This window comes from Nelusetta ayraudi, unplaced genomic scaffold (assembly GCF_046127955.1).
Source record: "Nelusetta ayraudi isolate G7.1 ecotype Tasmania unplaced genomic scaffold, CSIRO-AGI_Nayr_v1 ptg000017l, whole genome shotgun sequence".
Classification (NCBI taxonomy): Eukaryota; Metazoa; Chordata; class Actinopteri; order Tetraodontiformes; family Monacanthidae; genus Nelusetta; species Nelusetta ayraudi.
The window spans coordinates 6,109,252-6,127,500 of record NW_027466067.1 but is presented as its reverse complement, the minus strand read 5'-3'; the positions used below and the strand labels follow the sequence as shown (position 1 = coordinate 6,127,500).

Here is an 18,249-nt window from a genome sequence, read left to right as displayed (position 1 = left end):
ATAAAAAAACAAAACAAATGAAGGACGATTCTTTACGTCGTCGGGTTGCAACGTTGCTCCTGCGTGCGCGCTCTCACCTGTCCAACATACACCTGGGCACCTCTAGGAGGGCACCGTCCTCTCGGAAGTGAAGGCCTGTGCTGGAGGGGTTGGCAAAGGTGGAGATGAACCGGCCCAGAGACTGAAAGGCAGCTTGTCGCACCTGAAATGACAAAACACTTTCAGCTTGCAGACACTTTGAAGTGGGAGCCAACAGACGATGCAACGAGACACTTGCAGTTCTACAAGCCATACGCATTTCTGCGACTAATTTCTATGAGCTCCTGTGGTCACCTGAGAAATATCGAAGCCTTCGCCTCTTCACTATCTTTGCAGTATCTAAAAAACATGCCCTCAGTCAAACCAGTAACAAGAGCACAGACGAGGGGGGACGCTCGATAAATGACAGCTCATTGTGTTGATGACAAATAACAGCTGCGTTACAGGTTTTCCGCAAAATAAAAGCGATATTTTTTAAAATTCTCCTGCGAGAATTCTCGTAATTCTCGTAAAATCTTGTCCTGTGAGATTTACGTTTTGTGCAACTCTAAGTGTAATTGAAATGCAGCTAGCGGTGGCAACAATCATAAAAAATAAAAAGTAAAATCACATGAACTACTTTTCTAACGATGAGTCAGTTCATTCAACCACCAAACAGCTTCCCTAAAAATCTAAAAGTGAGACGCTTCAACAGTATGAACTGCAAGTGAAACATGAATCGTTCAGGATGTGAAACTCTTGAGGGGGAAGACCTTTTCTTTTCTTACCCAGCGTGACTGGTCACTGATGAGGCTGATGAAAAGGGGGGAAAGTTTTGCGCGTCGCACCTCCGGGGAGGTGGAATTGGAGACCATCATGAAGCACTCGGCGCAGGCTTTCCTGATGCCCCACAGGCTGTCCGAGCACAGGTCGAAGAACTTGGGCATCTGGAACAAGACACCGCGACGTTAACGACGCGCTTTTAACCGCACAGCGAACTCCACGCGCTGCTCTCTGCCTCCACACGAGGCACTTTTCAAGAGCGTGGACACTCGACAACGTGCTCGAAACTATGGCAGTGTAGGCGAGATTTCACTTCCAGTACTCAAGACGCTCACCAGTAGTTTTTCTGTGGCGTCCTGACCCACAATGGAACAAAACTCTCCAAAATTAGCAGCACAGACCTGAAAAGTGCAAAAACAATTATGAAATACACATGAGATCGTATTATATGCACGACCAGTCAACAGTCTGGACACACCTTCTGGTGTAATTCTTTTTTTTTTTTATCTTTACAACTTTGTACATTGTAGATAGATACTGAAGACATCATATATTTGAGCAAGATATATGTAATTATACAGCAAAGAAAAACACGTGCTTTTTATGAAAGGTGGCTATTTTGAAGAATTTAAATCTAAAACGTCTAATCTAACACTTTTATTGTTTCCTACATAATTCCACGTGTGTTCATACGTAGTTTTGATGCCGACAGTGAGAAACTGCAATGTCAATAGGCACGAGAATGAAAGAAAAGACATTAAATTAATAGGGTGTGTCCAATCTTTTGACTGACAGTGTGTGTGTATGTAAAAAAAAAGGTTTTCAACAACTTTCAGGAATTTAGGCTTTTGCACTCACAGCATTGAGCATTATTATGTTTTCTCAAAAAGAGGACAAGAAAGAATACAAATAATAATCCTACTATTCAGGAAAATGTTTTACAAAAAAAAAAAAGGCTAAAATACTTCATTTGTGTACAATGTTTGCCCACCTTGGAGCTGCTAAACTTCCCCCAGTAGCATTAGTTACAGGGAATTAAAATTCCTCGGGAAGACAACAGCGCACTGTGGGCTAATGAGATGTGCATAACAGAATTAAGGCTGACGTGCTGTCTTAATGAATTCACCCTCAGGGAAAACAAATGCAGGCTCCCGTTACTAATAGACAGTGGGCCTGGTGGCTGCTGGGAGAAGCACAAACACCCTGCCTGCACATGGAGCATTAAAAAGAAAAAAAAGAAAAGGCCAACGAGCCTGTGACTGGTGGTGGTGGTGGTGGTGTCGGTACCTTTCGCACTTGGAAGAGTCGGGCGTCACTGCACAGGTTGCAGAAGCGCGGCAGCAGCAGATGCTCCACTGTGTCCTTGCCCAACATTGTGACAACTTTACACATGATCTGTCGAGGAAAACACATGGACACCAGCATGAGGGAAAAACATCACATGGCTTTCAGGAGCTCGACCGCAGGATATGTCTTTGAGCCATCACCTAAATACAATGCGGACGCTTTATGACTTCCAAGTTTCCATGAATCAAACTCTTTAAATAGCAAAAGGTCATCGTATTGTTATTCGAACAAATTGCAAACTTTTTGCTCGGTGCGCATGATTTGACAAATCATTTGAAATATTATGAACGGGTGACAAAAAAAAAAGGAACCCATAGGGCTGCAATACATATGAACTGATGAGCAGCTGATGCAATGAATAATACAAAGTAAGAAAGGATTTATTCATAAACAAGCAGATGGAACTTCGTTTTTGTAGTCGTTGTTAAAGCAACTTGCGCTGTTTGCCTTGCAGTGACACTTTGTGTTCTTTACAAACACCAAATCCAGCCCTTCAAGCTAAAAGTCTTGCATAATGAGCTTGTCCACGTGCAACAGGCAGGATTTTACAATGCAATGTGCTGCAAGACAGCTGGGTTTTTTTGCAACCCTGGTAAATGTTACACTGACAAAACGCCTTCTAGTGCGTTGCAGCGCAAACTGCTGGGTGGCCACCACAAATACATTCAGCTTTGGGGAACAACTAGGACTCTCTCACAGCTGAACACACTTGTGTGACAATCACATTACAACACATGTTCATGAATGTTCTGATGCCGTATCGAGAGACATTTTGCGACTGTTAGTGTTTTGTCACACGGCGCAACGAGCGTTAGATCAGGGGTGGCCAAACTTTATTTGCAATGGGCCACATGACAGAACTGCATTGTGTCGGTGGGCCACGACTGGTTGGAAATAGCGCTAACGTCCTATATATCCTGTCCTGATATATGACTGCCTTCATGCAGGCCGGACAGAGAGACGACGCGGGCCGGATGTGGCCCGCGGGCCGTAGTTTGGCCATGCCTGCGTTAGATGCTCAATATGTCGGCAAAACAAACAAAAAACAGATGAGCCAGCATCAGATTTGGTTCTACAAGACCTCTGGCAACACTGAACTTCGATGTCAATGAAACTTAAAAGCCATGGGCATTAAAAAAAAAAAGAAAAAAAGATAAGGGACAGATTTCTTACAGCGACTGCTTCGATTTTGTAGTCGTCGTCGCAGTTGGGTTCTGTTAGGTCCAGCAGAACTGGACAAACTTTGGTCTCCATGTCAGCTTTAGAGAGGAGACCCTGCTCCAATAAGACAAGCAACGCTGCCTGGCTGGTCTTCCGCACCTAAGACAAAAAAAAAGTTAGAAAACGGGCTTTTTTAAAATCTCTTTTTTTGTACAATAGTGAAGGCACAAGTTGTATTTGAGACCCACCTGGTTGTTTGGATCAGTTAGATATCGGACCACGATGGGTACCAAGTATCTGGAGAAAGCTGCTGGAAAGTTGGGCCGGCTTTCGTGTAAAAACATAGCAATGTTTGGGACCTGCTCCATGAGTTCAGCTCGCACTGTGGGCTCTGAACAAACACATTGAAATACTGTCAAACTGTCTGAAAATCTCAGGCAACCTGGGACAATAATTTGACTGCGGCCCAAACGACAGCGAAAAGAGAAACAAAAAAGCAAAGTAAAGGCGGAAGAGATTAAAACTACTGCAGAATTACCTTGAAACAAATCACATTAGTCAAATAAAGAAAAATGAATCTACCTCCATCTTCAGACATTCTGGCCACTGTTTCCATGACACTGATAAAGTCATTTTCATTGTCACTGAATTCTCGAAGCACGTCAAGCAGGCCGCGAGCCACGATCTGCCTAAAAAGCAACAGAGCATGAAGTTAGTAGCCAATACCTACACGTGCTGAAAGGCACACGGCGTGACACACAGCACCGGCAGAGCTGTCAAGTGCATTACACATGTGTGCGTGGAAACGACAGAGGTGCTTGAGCGTCACAAAGCTCCGTCGGGGAAGCACGGAGGCAGAAAATAAACCCGGACAACTGGGCAGCGCTGGATTTATGCAAAGACGCGACGTCTGAACATTTTAAAAGCACTTCTAAAGGGCTTCATACTGCAACAACCGCTTTGCATTGGTTCAATTCCCAATTCCAAAGACAAGGGCTGCATAAAGAGACAGAACTTTTAAAACAAGACAAGAAAAAATATTGCTCCTTGTGAAGAAGGAAAAAAAAGTCATGTCTTTCTATCTGTCCAGATATCATCCAGCCACGGCTCAAATTGAGTCCTTTGGAACCACTGGAGTAAGGTTTGAACAGGTATGATTAGCACATAAACAGGAATGCGGATAGTTATCCGAGTGGCGATAAAAAAAAACAATCTACGGGTAAGCACAACTTGATGGCGCAGTCTTTCTTCACGTGACATTAGACTTTTCCACTGCGGGATTTAGAATACAATTTAGCCATCGACGTGCAACAGATGCAGAAAATGAGAGGGAAAATGAGGGCACCGGTGAACGTAAACATAAAAACAAGTACATTTCTCATAATGTAATTTAATACGTTCATCATTTTCATATCTGATCACCCATCATTGAGATCATCAACAAAACAAATTACACCGTTATGACATTTGAACGATACATAAATATGTGCAGCTGTAGGTCAACTGGACGTTGTGTTTTTCACACTGAACAGCAGCATCTTTCTGAATACTGCTCAGAGAACAGAGTGTAACTAGTTCGTAAATGTGCCTCTAAAAACCAGCCAGCAACAGCATAAATGACAGTAGACAGAGAGCCTATAAATAATAAGACTTCTCGTTTAAAGTTAAGCATCTTGAGCTTGAAGGCACAAACAAGGATATGCTATCGAGCGTCGCCCAAACGTTTAAGACTTTGTCAGATGTTTAGCATTTTTATCACCCGTCTGCAACAAGGGGTTCTTCTTCTTACCTGTTGAAAACATTCTCACTGAAGGCATATTTTTCTAGCCTCCCAAGAGGAGTCAAGTTGTCTTGTCCGGCATCAAGGAAAGCCGTGATGCGAATTCCATCACACTCTGATCCATAATCATCAAAGCCAACTGCGGGATGGAAAAATATCATTTTACAGAGTTTCAACTGCCGGATCCCTTCAAGAAACACAGCTGATGCCCACAAAAACTAAACATTTAAACGAGGACTCAAAGATACGCCACATTACACAAGGCCACAGTAATCCTGAGTGAGAGCAAACGTCAGGATTTAAGCACTTTTAGTGATCAAAAAAAATGACATGTTTAGTTTGCAGCTGGATCAGAGGAGTGCTTTATGAACTATCCTGGCATAACAACATGCAGTCGTTTTAAAGGTTTACAATTTCAAATAAACGAGTCGGGTGAAGATGACAATGTCATCTAACTTTGCAGCAGCAAAGACTGGAAAAAAAATACAAAGCTAGAAAACAATTCAAGTATTGCAGAATGAGGAGTTAAATATAAAATGATGATGGCACTCACAGTCATCCAAATCATCATGGCCATCTTCAAAGTATAAAGACAGACCTGCAGGGGAGACAACAAACCAATTGTCATGTCAACAACTGCTGCTTCACGCCATCAGGGGTTTTCAGCTTGAGGGCAAAGGCTGACGACGATGAAAGATAGACACTCTTATTAAATGGAGACTGATCATAAATGACAATGACCTCACTGATCAACCGCCGCTTCTTAACGCAACAGCAAAATGAGAGCGTAATTATATGTGCCGTGTAAATAGCACATGATCATGTCATTGCAAAATAGTATTTCATGACGGTGAAATATTGCATAACTTGTGGTTTTAATTAGGTTTGGTAATATTGAGGCAGACATTATATAGCACGTTATCTTCCATACGTAAGATCATTAAAAAAAACAAACAAAAAAAACAACCTACACCTAAAATGACGATCGATTAGCAGCGTCAGTGCAGACTCGTGCTCGAGTAGCAACGAGTCATAATAATAATGAAAGCGACATTGCGAGAACGTTGTCCATGCCCGAATGTATTACTCGCCGAACGTGATAATGCACAAATGTTTAAAAAAGAGGTGCACTCGTCAGAAGGGTCCGGAAAGAGGTCTTTCTTACAGAGAGGAGCATGTGGCTGGACGGCTAAAGCCACTGTTTACAGCTGGCCAAGCACGGGAATGTGCGACAAATATTAAACTTACTGTCCGAAACATACAATAAATGGGGTGCCGAGCGTGGTGAGCGACGTTAAACAACAGGGCGAGCAATTTACGGACAACATTAAAGCATATTCTCAAAGAACAACGCATTCCCTTTGTTGTGGTATAAAAGAGGATTTGGTCAGCTTAAGGCTGAAAATGACTTTAGCATGCAAGCTAACGCTAGCCAAGGCAACTCGCTAGCTACGGCTATGACAACACTTGGACGATAAACACGCCCGTAGCCGAGTGAGAGCATCCAACCCTGACTATAAAGTGTCCCTTTAATTTCTATAACCACATGCTAATGAATGAAAAACTCGTGGATGCTGATTCAGTGCCACATATTTCAAACCCCTTGAGTAGCTTTCGTGGGCTAGGCGGCTAGCAGCGCTAAGTTGGCTAACACAGCTCGTCCAGCCCTTTCGCTTCACTTGACTTCTCTCGCCCAGCCTTAGCCCCGACTTCGCTAAACAATCGCCGCAGATAGTTTAATGGTAGCCGGTCCATTGTTCCATAGATATAGAGAACCACCACGTCGCTTCACGAATATCGCGGCAATACCAAAGTCTTGAAGAAAACATTGTTTAAAAAGTGCCATTACCTGCCATCTTGTATCGGCTCGGCTCTGCGGGGCTGCCGTCGTCCCGTGTGGGCTGTCACCACCGCACAGCTGTCACTCAAGCGTAGCTACAAACTACTTCCTGAAAGTACTTCCTGATGCGAGTATTCCTGGCTTTGTGGCGTTCTACACGACCGAACGACAAGCGCGACTCATCTTGGGCGCAAACTTGACATAACTGGGCACAGACTGAGCCTGTGGGCTTTGTGTATCTCCCCGACAAGAAAGAACGGAGATTGTCACGTGACCGCATACCGTAGTTCAAGATGGAGACCGTGCGATGCGCTGGCTCTACGGTTAGCCTAGCTGGCTGCTGACAACAACCACAATATGGCAAATACCTCAAGTTGTAAACCCTAACCTGCGAGGTGCGTGTGGCAGCTGTTGACCGCGGCGAAGTGAGGTTCAAAGGAAAACGCCGACCGCCTGCTGAGTAAACCGAGAAAGGAGGGAGCCGGAGGAGAAAACAAGTAGCTAAATGGTCATCAGCACAAACTCAATTTTGATGCTGAGGTGATCGATATGGCGCTGCGAGAATTAAAAGTTTGTCTCCTCGGGGTAAGTGACTGTCTTGACACGAATTTCTGCCGCGTTAACTGTGCATTAAATAGTGTTGGTGGCATCAAACGCCATGTAGCTCCCCAGTCCGGCCGGTAAAATGTCTGTTTACATCACCTAATGTGGAACAACCTGCTGCATAAACATTCTTTTTTACTGCGTAATAACGCTGCTGTTTGCGTTCTCGGAAGTTCTGCAACAAGTGCACTTAGTTATGCTAGTCATACATGCGTGTACTTGTCCCTAAAAATAGGTTTGGCAAGAGTTCCTGTTCATGATGTCATTTGAAATGTTGAAAAAGTTGTTGTTGTTGTTTTTCAGTTCCAATCCAATGTACTTGCATCACGACAAGTATTACAATTCATTACACGTTGATGTGTTGTAATAGTTTTTGTTGACGTGTTGTTTTGTGATGCTTAACATTGTTTGTGTTTATGCAGGAAACGGGTGTTGGGAAGTCGAGTATAGTCTGGAGATTTGTGGAGGACAGCTTTGACCCAAACATCAACCCAACAATTGGGTGAGCTGCTGCTGTTATCCCTGTCCGATTAAATATGTACCCATTACACTGCAATTCCGTTTTTTTTTTCTCTAAAAAAAAAGACAAGATGATGTAAACATATGTCAATCGGTGAGTCAACTTGGGAAAAATAAGTTTAGGAACAATCATTTTGAAGGTAAATGCTAATAGATTTTGTCTATTCAGTGATAAATCTATTACTCTACTAAACTTTAGATTTGGTTGCTCACAGTAAGAAAACAAAAACTGTTTTCAAACATGTAAAGCAATAATTTCTGTCTCCAGCCTGTTGGTGAAGAGAGTTTTTCTTTTTTTTCCTTTTTTTTTTTGCCGACTTCACTTTCTAGTAGGTGTGTGCAGAAGCATGCATTTCTGTTAATTATCGTTATGTACCGTTACAAAGGGCACGGATACCTCACTCTGAGGTTAGCGACAACACCAGGTGTTGCAACCACCCAAGGGGACCACCACATGACTGCCTCGTTTCTGTCACCTCCACACAAGTGGAGGTTCAAGCAAAACCAGTTTGAGTAGAAGGCTGCGGACAGAGGGCCTGACGCGCCATTTTCTTTAAGTCTGTCACATTTGTTGGATATTTGACCGTGCGCTGTTACCCCAGCAGTCCGTACTTCAATCCTGAAGTACGTGAAACGCTCTCCCTATAAGGCTCGTTTGTGTTACTCTGTATTTTTGTCTTAAAGAACTCAATGATACCTGTTTCTTCCTTGCCAGGGCATCATTCATGACTAAGACTGTGCAATACCAGAACGAACTGCACAAGTTCCTGATCTGGGACACGGCAGGCCAGGAAAGGGTAAGCGACGTGTGCTTCTTATCTTTTTTTTTTTTAATTAACTTGGAAGGTGGCGAGATTAGAATGGAATGTATTTTATTTATACTACTATATATAACCAAACCACGCTAATAGACCAACTTAATACTGTCATAAACTATTATGACGCAGCTCTTACCACATATCAACTGACATGCAGGGTTGTAGAGGAAGTGCGACGGAGCTGAATGCACCACTCCCAGAGGCAGCCCTCGGGACGGTGAAAGCGCAGTGTTGCAATACCTCTGATAGGGGGCAATATTCACCTTTCAAACGTCTGGCTGATAAACTCGTCCCACATCTTTCAGTTCTCCTATTTCACGCCACTGCCGGTTCGTACAGTTAAGGTGACAACGACTCTTTGGTTCAGTTTATAAGACTAGAGGTCAACATCCTTCCGTTTGACTGCGTCACGATTGTCATGCCTCGGACTTTCTTGTCACCGCTCCTTCCTGATTACATTCCTGTGACATGTAGCACAGGCTGCGTTTGTTTTGTACTGTTGTGTGTGTGTGTGTGATCTGCGCATGCCCATGAATGCGTCGCCACGACTTAAATGTCCAGGTTTCACTTCCGAGCTGGAAGTGCGAGCGGTGGCTTAGCAGTCTGTCCGAGTTTGACGAACTAGCCGAGAGTTCAGGAATGGCTTTCCCCCTTGACTCACATCCTGCATCCCGCGTTGCCCTGCATTAGCTTTCCGCACCACTTCCCTTTCAGCGCGCATGCCCTTCTCTCTTTCTCTCTCTCTCTATCTCTCTCCCTCTTTCCCACCCCCATCCTCAATCCCTTAGCGCTGCCTTTGCAGTCCTCTTCTGATAGGTGAGATGAGATGCTCTTTGTCTTTTATCCTCTTTTCCCCCAGGGTCCTCTGCTTCTGCGCTGCCTCGAGGGGGTCAGTGCAGGCTGTGCAGAAGATAAGATGAGGGAATGAAAGCCAAGCAGTTTCAGATCATTAGCATGTGCTGCTGCTGCTGCTGCGTCTTATCTAGGAAATACTGCAGCTCTGCATGTGTGAGTGCTTCCCCGGCTCCCCTTTGATATTTTCCCCGCATCTTTCTTTCATGGCGACAATCTTTTTCAATAATTCTCCACTTACCCCTGCGCTACTTTCCACCTTTTAATGTCCCACTGATCTTTATTTTATTTCCCATATGGCCCCCTCAGCCTCTCAAGAGGTTTCAGATCCACACAGGGGAAAAAAGCAATGGCAGCAGCAGCAGCGTTCCTTTGGTAGCTTTTTTAATGCGCCTATGTTTTGACACTGAGCGTCTTTGGTTATTTTTCAGCCCTTTAATTGCTCGCATTCCAACCTCTGCAGAACTTTGGCTCATCATTTTTTTTTGTGTGTGTGTGTGCTGAGAAAGGGAACCACAAAGCCAAGGAATTCTTTGGAGAAAAGGAGAGTTCCATGATTACCATGTTCCGCAGTTCATATCTCTGGACCAGATGAGGCCGAAAAGCATGAACATCTGAGCCCAGCTGTCAACAGCCCATAGAGGCCTTTCCCGTTCTGACCGTCCCCTCTTAAACCAAGCCAGGGGATCTGTGTGTCCCAGTGCAGCAGACGGGTAGCAGAGGGGAGGTGAGACGAGGTGGCGCGGGGGTGAGGTGTCCTTTCATCATGCACCCAGCTTGTGGTCTCAGCAATTAATCAGCAATGGCCTGGCATCACTGGGGTTGTTGTCCGGCCTCGTTTTGCGGCCACGTGTTTGGCCTCGCTGTGATTACCCTTTGGGTAAAAGGACCACACAGGACCGACGGCGGCGCAGCTCGGCACCGGCCAATGAAACAGTCGGCTCTCTCTTCGGCGGCTGCCAGAAATTCTGCGCTAGATTCCCGCCGAGGCCAGTAACAACTATAATTATGTGGAATGTGTGTCTTTCCATAGGTAACGGTGTCACCCTGAGGCACATCGTCTGATTCCGCTGTAGTGGGGAGGAACAGAAATATGTGGGAAGACCCAAATCATCAAGTGAATGGATTTTTCCAAACACTGGTTGTTTATTCCAATACAAATTTCACAGCCTTTTATTTATCACACACATATATGTAAGACAGCAACCTAGACAGGCTATGAGTAGCAGCAGTGGCGTTTTTGTTTTTTTGCAATAGGAGACTGTTTCCCAGCTTGACCTCAGCACAGTTAATCTTTTTAAGTAGCGAGAACGTTGGGTTACACTTACATTTCATGTTCACGTTCCTTCCCGACAGGCAGGATGCTACAGTTTGGTGTCAGCATTCCAAAGCTGTTTTTCTTCTCAGCAGTTTTATTTTGTCAGTTTTCATCTGACAGCCCTGGCGTCTCGGGCTGATTTTTTCATGTTTCGCCTTTATTTGCGGACTGGAAAAGTGGCAAAAACAGCACAAGCAATGCGGAAACTTCATATGTTGGACCGCACACCCGTGGAGCTCCATCCAGTAGTTGTTAAGAAAATATGAGCCTCACAGTGGCGCTGCAGGAGAAGCTTGGGGGTTGAAAAATGCACAATGGATACCAGATTTCCTGAGAGTCCTTTTATGCAGAAGGTGAGATTTTACCGTTGCTTGAAATATTTTGACTATTCCAACTACTGGTTAATTTGTTCAAAATTGAAATAAGCATGCGAGAGTGTCTTATAGACAGAATAAAACCAGGGCGGCAGGTGTGGTTTGACAACTGGATTGTTGTGAAGCTTTGCAGTCTCTCAGCTCCAGGTCAGAAGTGTAAGTCGTCCCTAAACATCGCAACGCTAACAGCTCCTGACACATTCTGCTCATCTCGCCGGTGATGGCTTCCACATGTGTGAGGCCTCGGTGGAAAGAGTCTCTCACCACACTCCCATTCAGCACGGAGCCCAGTGGTTTATAAGCTCTCATCTCTGGCTTTTGGTTTGGTGAAACGGGATGAAGTGTCTATTTTCCTTCGGCGTGCACTCCGTCGAGGTTGGTAAAGTCAGCAGCCAAAGAAACTTCTGCTGCTCAGCTGATGGAGGGTCATGATCAGGGTTTGCGTTTGGACAGACCTCCATTGTCTGATTCACGGCAAGTCTGGGTTTAATAAATAAGATCCTTTTTATTCCCAAGTATCACAGAACAATAAATGAAATTATATAATCTCATTCCAACTAAGTAAGCACATTGATGTTCTTTTACTCACTATTATTCTCTCTGTCCCACAGTTCCGCGCTTTGGCACCAATGTACTACAGAGGTTCAGCTGCAGCCATTATTGTTTATGACATCACGAAAGAGGTATTTTTTTTTTTTTTTTTTTAGAGGCATGCCAATTATTATACTGGTTTAATAACTGACCTTTCTTTTGAATGGATGAAATGTTTTGTTATTTTGGCTAATAATTCAAGCCTGTTCTCATCCAGAGTTGAGGGATTAGATCAATAAATGGACAGATTCAAAGCTCCAGCTGGCCGTTGCCAAGGTGAAATGTCGAGTCATCCTCTCCGTCTGAGGAGACGTCTGCTCCTCTGAAGCCCACAAACTAGTCACCCTGTTCCTTACTAAAAAAGTGACTACGTCAATTTGCCCATTAATAAGGACCACGTCCTGAGACATTTCTTGGACATAAGCGCTTGGTGGAAAATCAGCGCCGGGCAGTCGAGCTGAGTTTTAAAAAGTCAAATTTTGACATTTCTGTCACCCCCTCACCACCAGATTAAACAAATTAGACATGATAGATGTGCATTAGAACCATCTAGAAATCTTGGCGCGCGCCAATGTTTGCCAAAGCAAGGCTGTTTTCACTGGCTCTTATTTACAGACTAAGCTAACTGGACGCTCGCTCTCAATTTGTGTACACTCCTCTGACACCTTATCATCTCAACTCCTGGCCGAGTCGAATATGAAGATACTGCAGAAAATAACAAGCCGGCGATTGTTGATTCTCCGTGGCTGCCTCCTCATTGGTTCACTTTGGGTCAAATGTTTTTCCACCTGTATCATCAGGAGTCTTTCCAAACACTGAAGAACTGGGTGAGGGAGCTCCGGCAGCACGGTCCTCCCAACATAGTGGTCGCCATCGCGGGCAACAAGTGTGACCTCTCAGACGCCAGGTGAACTGAACCCTTTAAGTGCCATAATTCTTTCAAGAAAATATAAAAATTTTGATATCAAGATTTCAAATGGCTGTGACTTGAAATTGGTTAGAGATGAAGCCATACTGTAATTGAGAAAAATCTTCAGTAAACCCAAACTTCTTGTTTGTTTGTCTTTGTATTATGTCAGATGTCAGGGATCTGTGTGTCAGATCCCTGTCTCCACAATACCCCACAGGCTCATCAAAATGTTTTATCCACTTTTGATAATTTTCCACATATCTCAAACAGACCCAGCCATCATCACTGTAATTTACAGGGTGACCACGAACATCCCTGCTGCCTCCACCGGCACTGGCTGGGCGTTTCCTCCCACAGCTTCTACCACGTTGATCACTAACTCACTGTGCCCTCCGTCACCATTAGCGGTGTTTTGAGCACTCCTGCTTCCCCCACCACGTCCCCTCATCCTCATTCGGCAATTATTCCCACCCCGGCCACGCTATAATTTTAACTACATAGACCATTTGCTGTGTAACGGCTATGAAAGAACATCTGAACTTCATCAGTTAAAGCAGCGTGGTGATGGGCATGCCATGCTTGCATGTTGCAGCGTGATGAACTGAATGTACCGCTGGTGTTTACAGGGAGGTGCCAGAGAAGGATGCCAAGGACTACGCCGACTCCATCCATGCCATCTTCGTAGAAACCAGTGCCAAGAATGCCATCAACATCAACGAGGTGTTTATAGAGATAAGTGAGTGCATTTCTCGTGTATTTGATGCCCCGGACATCTGTCTCCTCTTAGTTGGTACACATGAGGTATTTTACTTCATTCATAAAGCTATGTTGTCTCCCTTTGTGTCGTCACCAGGTCTGTGCATAGTTTCTGTTTTCTCCTCTATTGTTCTTTGTGTTTTTGGTGTGTTTTGTATTTGTATTAATGGTTAGTTGATTGACCTTATCGATTGATTAACGATTAATTGATAAGCTGTAATTTTTCCTGAGAACCTCAATTTCACAATGAAAAATGTGGAAGGAACACATTATTTAACCCTTACATAATGTTGAGGGTCCAATGTGACCCATTTTTACATTAGAGAACAGTAAAAACACCCTAAACTTTTATCCTTTGACTTTAAGTTGACGTCTAATGGGTCACAATTAAACTTAAAAAAGTTGTTTCAAAGTAACTTGTTCAAGGTATATTATGACCATCACAGTGTCTACCGGTGAATTGCTCTTTCCAACAACTACATTTTTATAATGACATTAACTACCCATGTAAACAATGTTCAATTAATTGTGACTAATTTTATTTAATCGATTAAATTCTTAATCGACAATCAATTGATTGTTAACATCCCTAATGTGTATTGTTTTCCACCTTTCATATTTAGAATATTAATTTATACCAGACTAGGGTTTTTATTTTATTTATTGCCCTTTGTCTTACTTAAAGGTTTGAACTAAAGCATAATCTTTGTTAAAAACACACTAACAATTTAAAACCAGCCCAGACTGCAAAAATACAAACCGCCATTGCATGAAGCAAACATGCAATTTGATTGCCTTTGATACACATCTGTTGAGAAAGAAGAAAGTCACAACACACACAGAGAGATGTGATAGTGGACGTCGCAAAAAAGCCTATCTTGTGTGTGTGTGTGTGTCGTCACAGGCAAGCGTATCCCTGCCGTGGACGGCTCAGGAGCAGCCGCAGGAAAGGGATTCAAACTACAGCCGCCGTCATCGTCTCAGCGGACGTGCTGCTGATGATGCCTCTGGCCCGCTGACCCGACCTTTACCCCGACCCCCCCTCCCCTGCTCCCGACCCCCACCATGTATCCGGCTCACGGCCACCGACACCAGGCTGTCGGAGGGTGTGCGGTGAGGTCAGTGACACCGAGGGCATTGACACCAGATGCAGCTTTGCCAACCTCACCACGGTTAGAAGAAGTCATTTTTCCCGCACTCAGCAACAGCAAGGTCCTTCGTGTGCCGTGTGACAAATAAAGGCCAGCCGGAGACAAACTAGTGCATTGATTTTTGAAGTATAGTTTCACAGGCTCGTGCCTAACAGGCCCGTTTGTGAATGACGGTCAACAAAATCTGAAATTGTACTTGTACATTTGTATAAATCTATTGTGTGTTAACCAAAAAACAAAAATCCATGAAATAGGATTTTCAGCAAATTATTTTGAATCTGGTTCATTAAGTTATTGCTTTTTGTTTGGGGTTTGGGGAGCCCATGACTTACTTTCTATGTGAAATAATGACTCAAACTGTCATCAGTAGGCAGCATTCCCCCAATCTTGGCCTTTGGTCTACGTCAGAATATAAGCAGGCAGTCAGCATTTGGGATCAAACATTAAAACTGCAGGAAAAAGAAAATTGTATCGCGCATGCCTTTAGTCCTTCCCTTTTTTTTTTTTTTTTTTTTTAGCATTTTGGAAAACTAAACACATTCTCAAATCTTTTTTTTTTTTTTTTGGTAAACACGTACCAGGAACCAGCAGCTGCTTGGTATCTTTGGTTTGGACTGAAAACAGCGGAAGGGTTCGGCTGGCACTATTAAAAGGTCACAAAATCAGACCACCGGCTTTCGCGAGAGCTTACCGTTTCATACGTTCTATCTTGTTTGTTTAATCTGTGCAAACATTTGTCATTTAACAGGCAGCTACGTCCCAGACTAATTCTTGGCTCCGAGCAGCCGCCACAATAGACCAGTGTCATGCCCGGTGCTACTGTGGTAAGGCTCTCGTATAGATTGTTGCAGGAAATGACCACATGCAGGTTGTTACTTTATATTTAGAGGTCCCAGGATGGTGTCGCAGCTTTTAAGCACGTTTCACCTCTTTTGTCCGCTAATTTGATTCTTCTCTTCTTGGATATTTTCTCACCAGTTGCTTGTGAGAAGAATTTATACCAACTGTTACAACAAATTGTAATCAACTAAGGAAAACTGAAAAATACAAACCTACGACAAAAAGAACCACTCACACGACTCACTTGCTACCAAATCAGCAATAGGAAGTTCAGCGAATGTAATGTGGAGCGAAGTGATGCAACGGTGAGATCTCAAAACCAGACGTCACTCGGTGGAAATATTTCCGCGGCTAAATTTCCCCTTCTGCAGACTGTTCGCAGGCGCAGAATCAGACGTGGCACTGTGTCGACATGCTGACCCCGTAATGAACCGCTCTGCTTTGCATTACGACGCACTCTTTGTTCCAACGTCTGCGCGCCTGAACGCGCGCCGCCTCTGCATCATTCTATCTTTCGGGCAACTAAAACTAATAATTCGGCTCCCTGCGCCGCAGCGGGCGCAGCGCTCGTTATTCCTCTGACATTATGGAGATACCAACTATTCCCGGATCCTTTTTTGCTGCGTTACCGTTCCTTCCTTTGGCTCCTGTGTCTGACTGATTGAACTTCAGCTACAGTTGAATTATGACTCCCCGCACACATTAATTCTGTGAAATTTCAAGGCTGCCTGTGTCTCTTTAAATCCAAAGTCTCTTTGAAACGATGCCAAAAAGTACAGATGTGGGATTAGTTGCAGACTTGCTCCGACAAATTTGGATTGCGGGCTCTTCTGTCAGCTCACGCCACTTCACTCGCTTCAGAAGCATCTTAAATCTATTAGTTATTGATAAGTTGTGTGCTCAGCTGTGTAGACTTTTCTTTCAGGGTTTTCCAACAGAGTGCAATAGTTATAACAGACGTAAAATGTGGCCCAATGAAACGGATTGATATGTACACATGGCAGAACACGCTCTCATGCAAATGTGCAATCCCGACCCACTCAGTCTCCAGCAGATGCATCTTTGTTTGTCGTGATTGAAGTCATTTTTTTAAATCTAAGTTGAGGGAGTTGGGAGACGTACGGCCTTATGAGACTTAAGTGGCATTAGAGGTCAGAACATCACCTTGTAATTGGTTTTGGCTTTCAGTGCTGCTGAATGAGTTACCATAAAACGCTTCAATTAGCTCTTATAATGGCTTTGGCACCCCTGAATGCTGAAGTTCCCAAAGTTGCACTTTAATCTTTGCAATAATTTGTAAAATCCTGTGGTAAGGCTGTTCTAGCATCTATGAAGAAAGTTAACTATCCGTTCGCTCAAGGAAGCAGTGCCAAATGTTGTCAGAAGTGTTATGATGCACTTGTTTAAAAGATTTTCATTGTCAGTGTAACATATTAGTTAAAAGTGTAAATCACATAAATTCTAAACAAAATATTTTGATAGTGAATCAATTTTGCTTTATTTGACGATGTGTTATGAAATAAAGCAAAACAGATTTGCATTAACAAAAAACAAAAAAAACAAAAAAAAAACACCAGTTGTCCTGGGCTGGTCCCGGGGTTTGTGATGAATCTATGTCATGTATATTTTTCAATGTAAATGTATGCAAACAAATTGCACACAAATCAATGCCTATATTCTATTGTAAGCCTGTCGTGTGACAATAGATGTGCACATTATTTGCAGTACTTCCTTCCATATGGTAGTTAGCCTTATTTAGCTTTATCTCTGTCTCATATTGATTGCAACAGAATACCTGTTTGTTTGCAGCATTTTCCCCCTGTATGTTTAAAAGGGAGGTGTCAATTTTGAACCAATAAAAGATTGACTTTTTTTTTTTTCTTTCACCTTGGGAGTGTGTTGTGGTTTGTGTTTGCTCCTCTCTCTACTGCATCGTCTTGTTCCTTGGGACTACAGTGACAAGAGTCGATGTGATTGGTTGTGTTCTTCAGTTGGCAGCCACTGGCCTAGCTATATATATGCATAAATATGACACTTGAGATGCATGTTTAACTGGCCAACTGCATTTTCACCGCTCTGAATAGAGCTGAGAAGAGCAAAACATTTGTGGTTGACAGCCTTCCTGTAAGTATGAAAGCCTGCTGGATTTTCCATCTATTCCAGTATGTCCATTGTGTTACTTTTTATGTACCATGGTTGCAACCAAATAATTCTAATGCAGGATAAGATATGTTTAGAAATTATTCCAACTACCATTATGAAGAGTGTGATTCTTTTGGCGAGGAATTGAATCAGTTTTACTGCATAAAAAAAGCTTATGATAATGGAATCCAAATTGAAAACTAAAGCTGAATAAGATTGGCAGGCATTATATTGTTCCATATCATCGCTTTTAATCTTTTCACTTTCTCTAACAAAGAACAGATGTCGTCCGGGATGTAAAAAAATTTTTGTAGTTGGTTCACCCATTTTTCAATAAGGAAACTTATCTCTTCCCTTTAACTTCCCTTAATTATTGTTAGGCATTAGGTTAGATATTTAACTTTGAGGGTTGCAAAGGTGCCGAGCAGTTTTCCTCCCACTCATGC

General features: G+C 43.3%; 2 protein-coding genes across 3 annotated transcripts in view; one reads left to right on the top strand and one right to left on the bottom strand.

Moving 5' to 3' along the window:
• Positions 1-7,077, bottom strand: part of ppp4r1l (protein phosphatase 4, regulatory subunit 1-like) — a 15,557-nt gene extending 8,480 nt beyond the window's left edge. The window contains exons 1-10 of the mRNA XM_076025028.1: positions 6,939-7,077; positions 5,643-5,687; positions 5,099-5,228; positions 3,892-3,998; positions 3,558-3,700; positions 3,322-3,468; positions 2,089-2,196; positions 1,137-1,202; positions 807-965; positions 78-202 (exon numbers count right to left, since the gene is read on the bottom strand). Coding sequence (XP_075881143.1) covers positions 78-202; positions 807-965; positions 1,137-1,202; positions 2,089-2,196; positions 3,322-3,468; positions 3,558-3,700; positions 3,892-3,998; positions 5,099-5,228; positions 5,643-5,687; positions 6,939-6,945 — 1,037 coding nt within the window. The 5' untranslated portion in view covers positions 6,946-7,077. The remainder of the gene's footprint in view (positions 1-77; positions 203-806; positions 966-1,136; positions 1,203-2,088; positions 2,197-3,321; positions 3,469-3,557; positions 3,701-3,891; positions 3,999-5,098; positions 5,229-5,642; positions 5,688-6,938) is intronic.
• A 295-nt stretch (positions 7,078-7,372) lies between these two features.
• rab22a (RAB22A, member RAS oncogene family) lies at positions 7,373-17,547 on the top strand. 2 transcript variants are annotated; one of them, XM_076025059.1, is made up of 7 exons: positions 7,373-7,514; positions 7,955-8,034; positions 8,767-8,848; positions 12,025-12,096; positions 12,805-12,911; positions 13,541-13,650; positions 14,575-17,547. In XM_076025059.1, exons 1-7 carry the CDS (start codon positions 7,479-7,481, stop codon positions 14,667-14,669), a joined length of 582 nt encoding a protein of 193 aa, XP_075881174.1. In that variant the 5' UTR covers positions 7,373-7,478; the 3' UTR covers positions 14,670-17,547. The 2 variants fall into 2 exon arrangements, with proteins under 2 accessions (XP_075881174.1, XP_075881175.1); XM_076025060.1 differs by lacking the exon at positions 12,025-12,096.
• Positions 17,548-18,249: the final 702 nt, after the last annotated feature.

Coding starts and splice junctions, on each gene's coding strand:
- rab22a (XM_076025059.1), top strand. CDS start 7,479: ATGGCGCTGCGAGAATTAAAAGTTTGTCTCCTCGGG. Junction 7,515..7,954: donor TAAAAGTTTGTCTCCTCGGG/GTAAGTGACTGT, acceptor GTGTTTATGCAG/GAAACGGGTGTTGGGAAGTC. Junction 12,097..12,804: donor TTTATGACATCACGAAAGAG/GTATTTTTTTTT, acceptor CTGTATCATCAG/GAGTCTTTCCAAACACTGAA.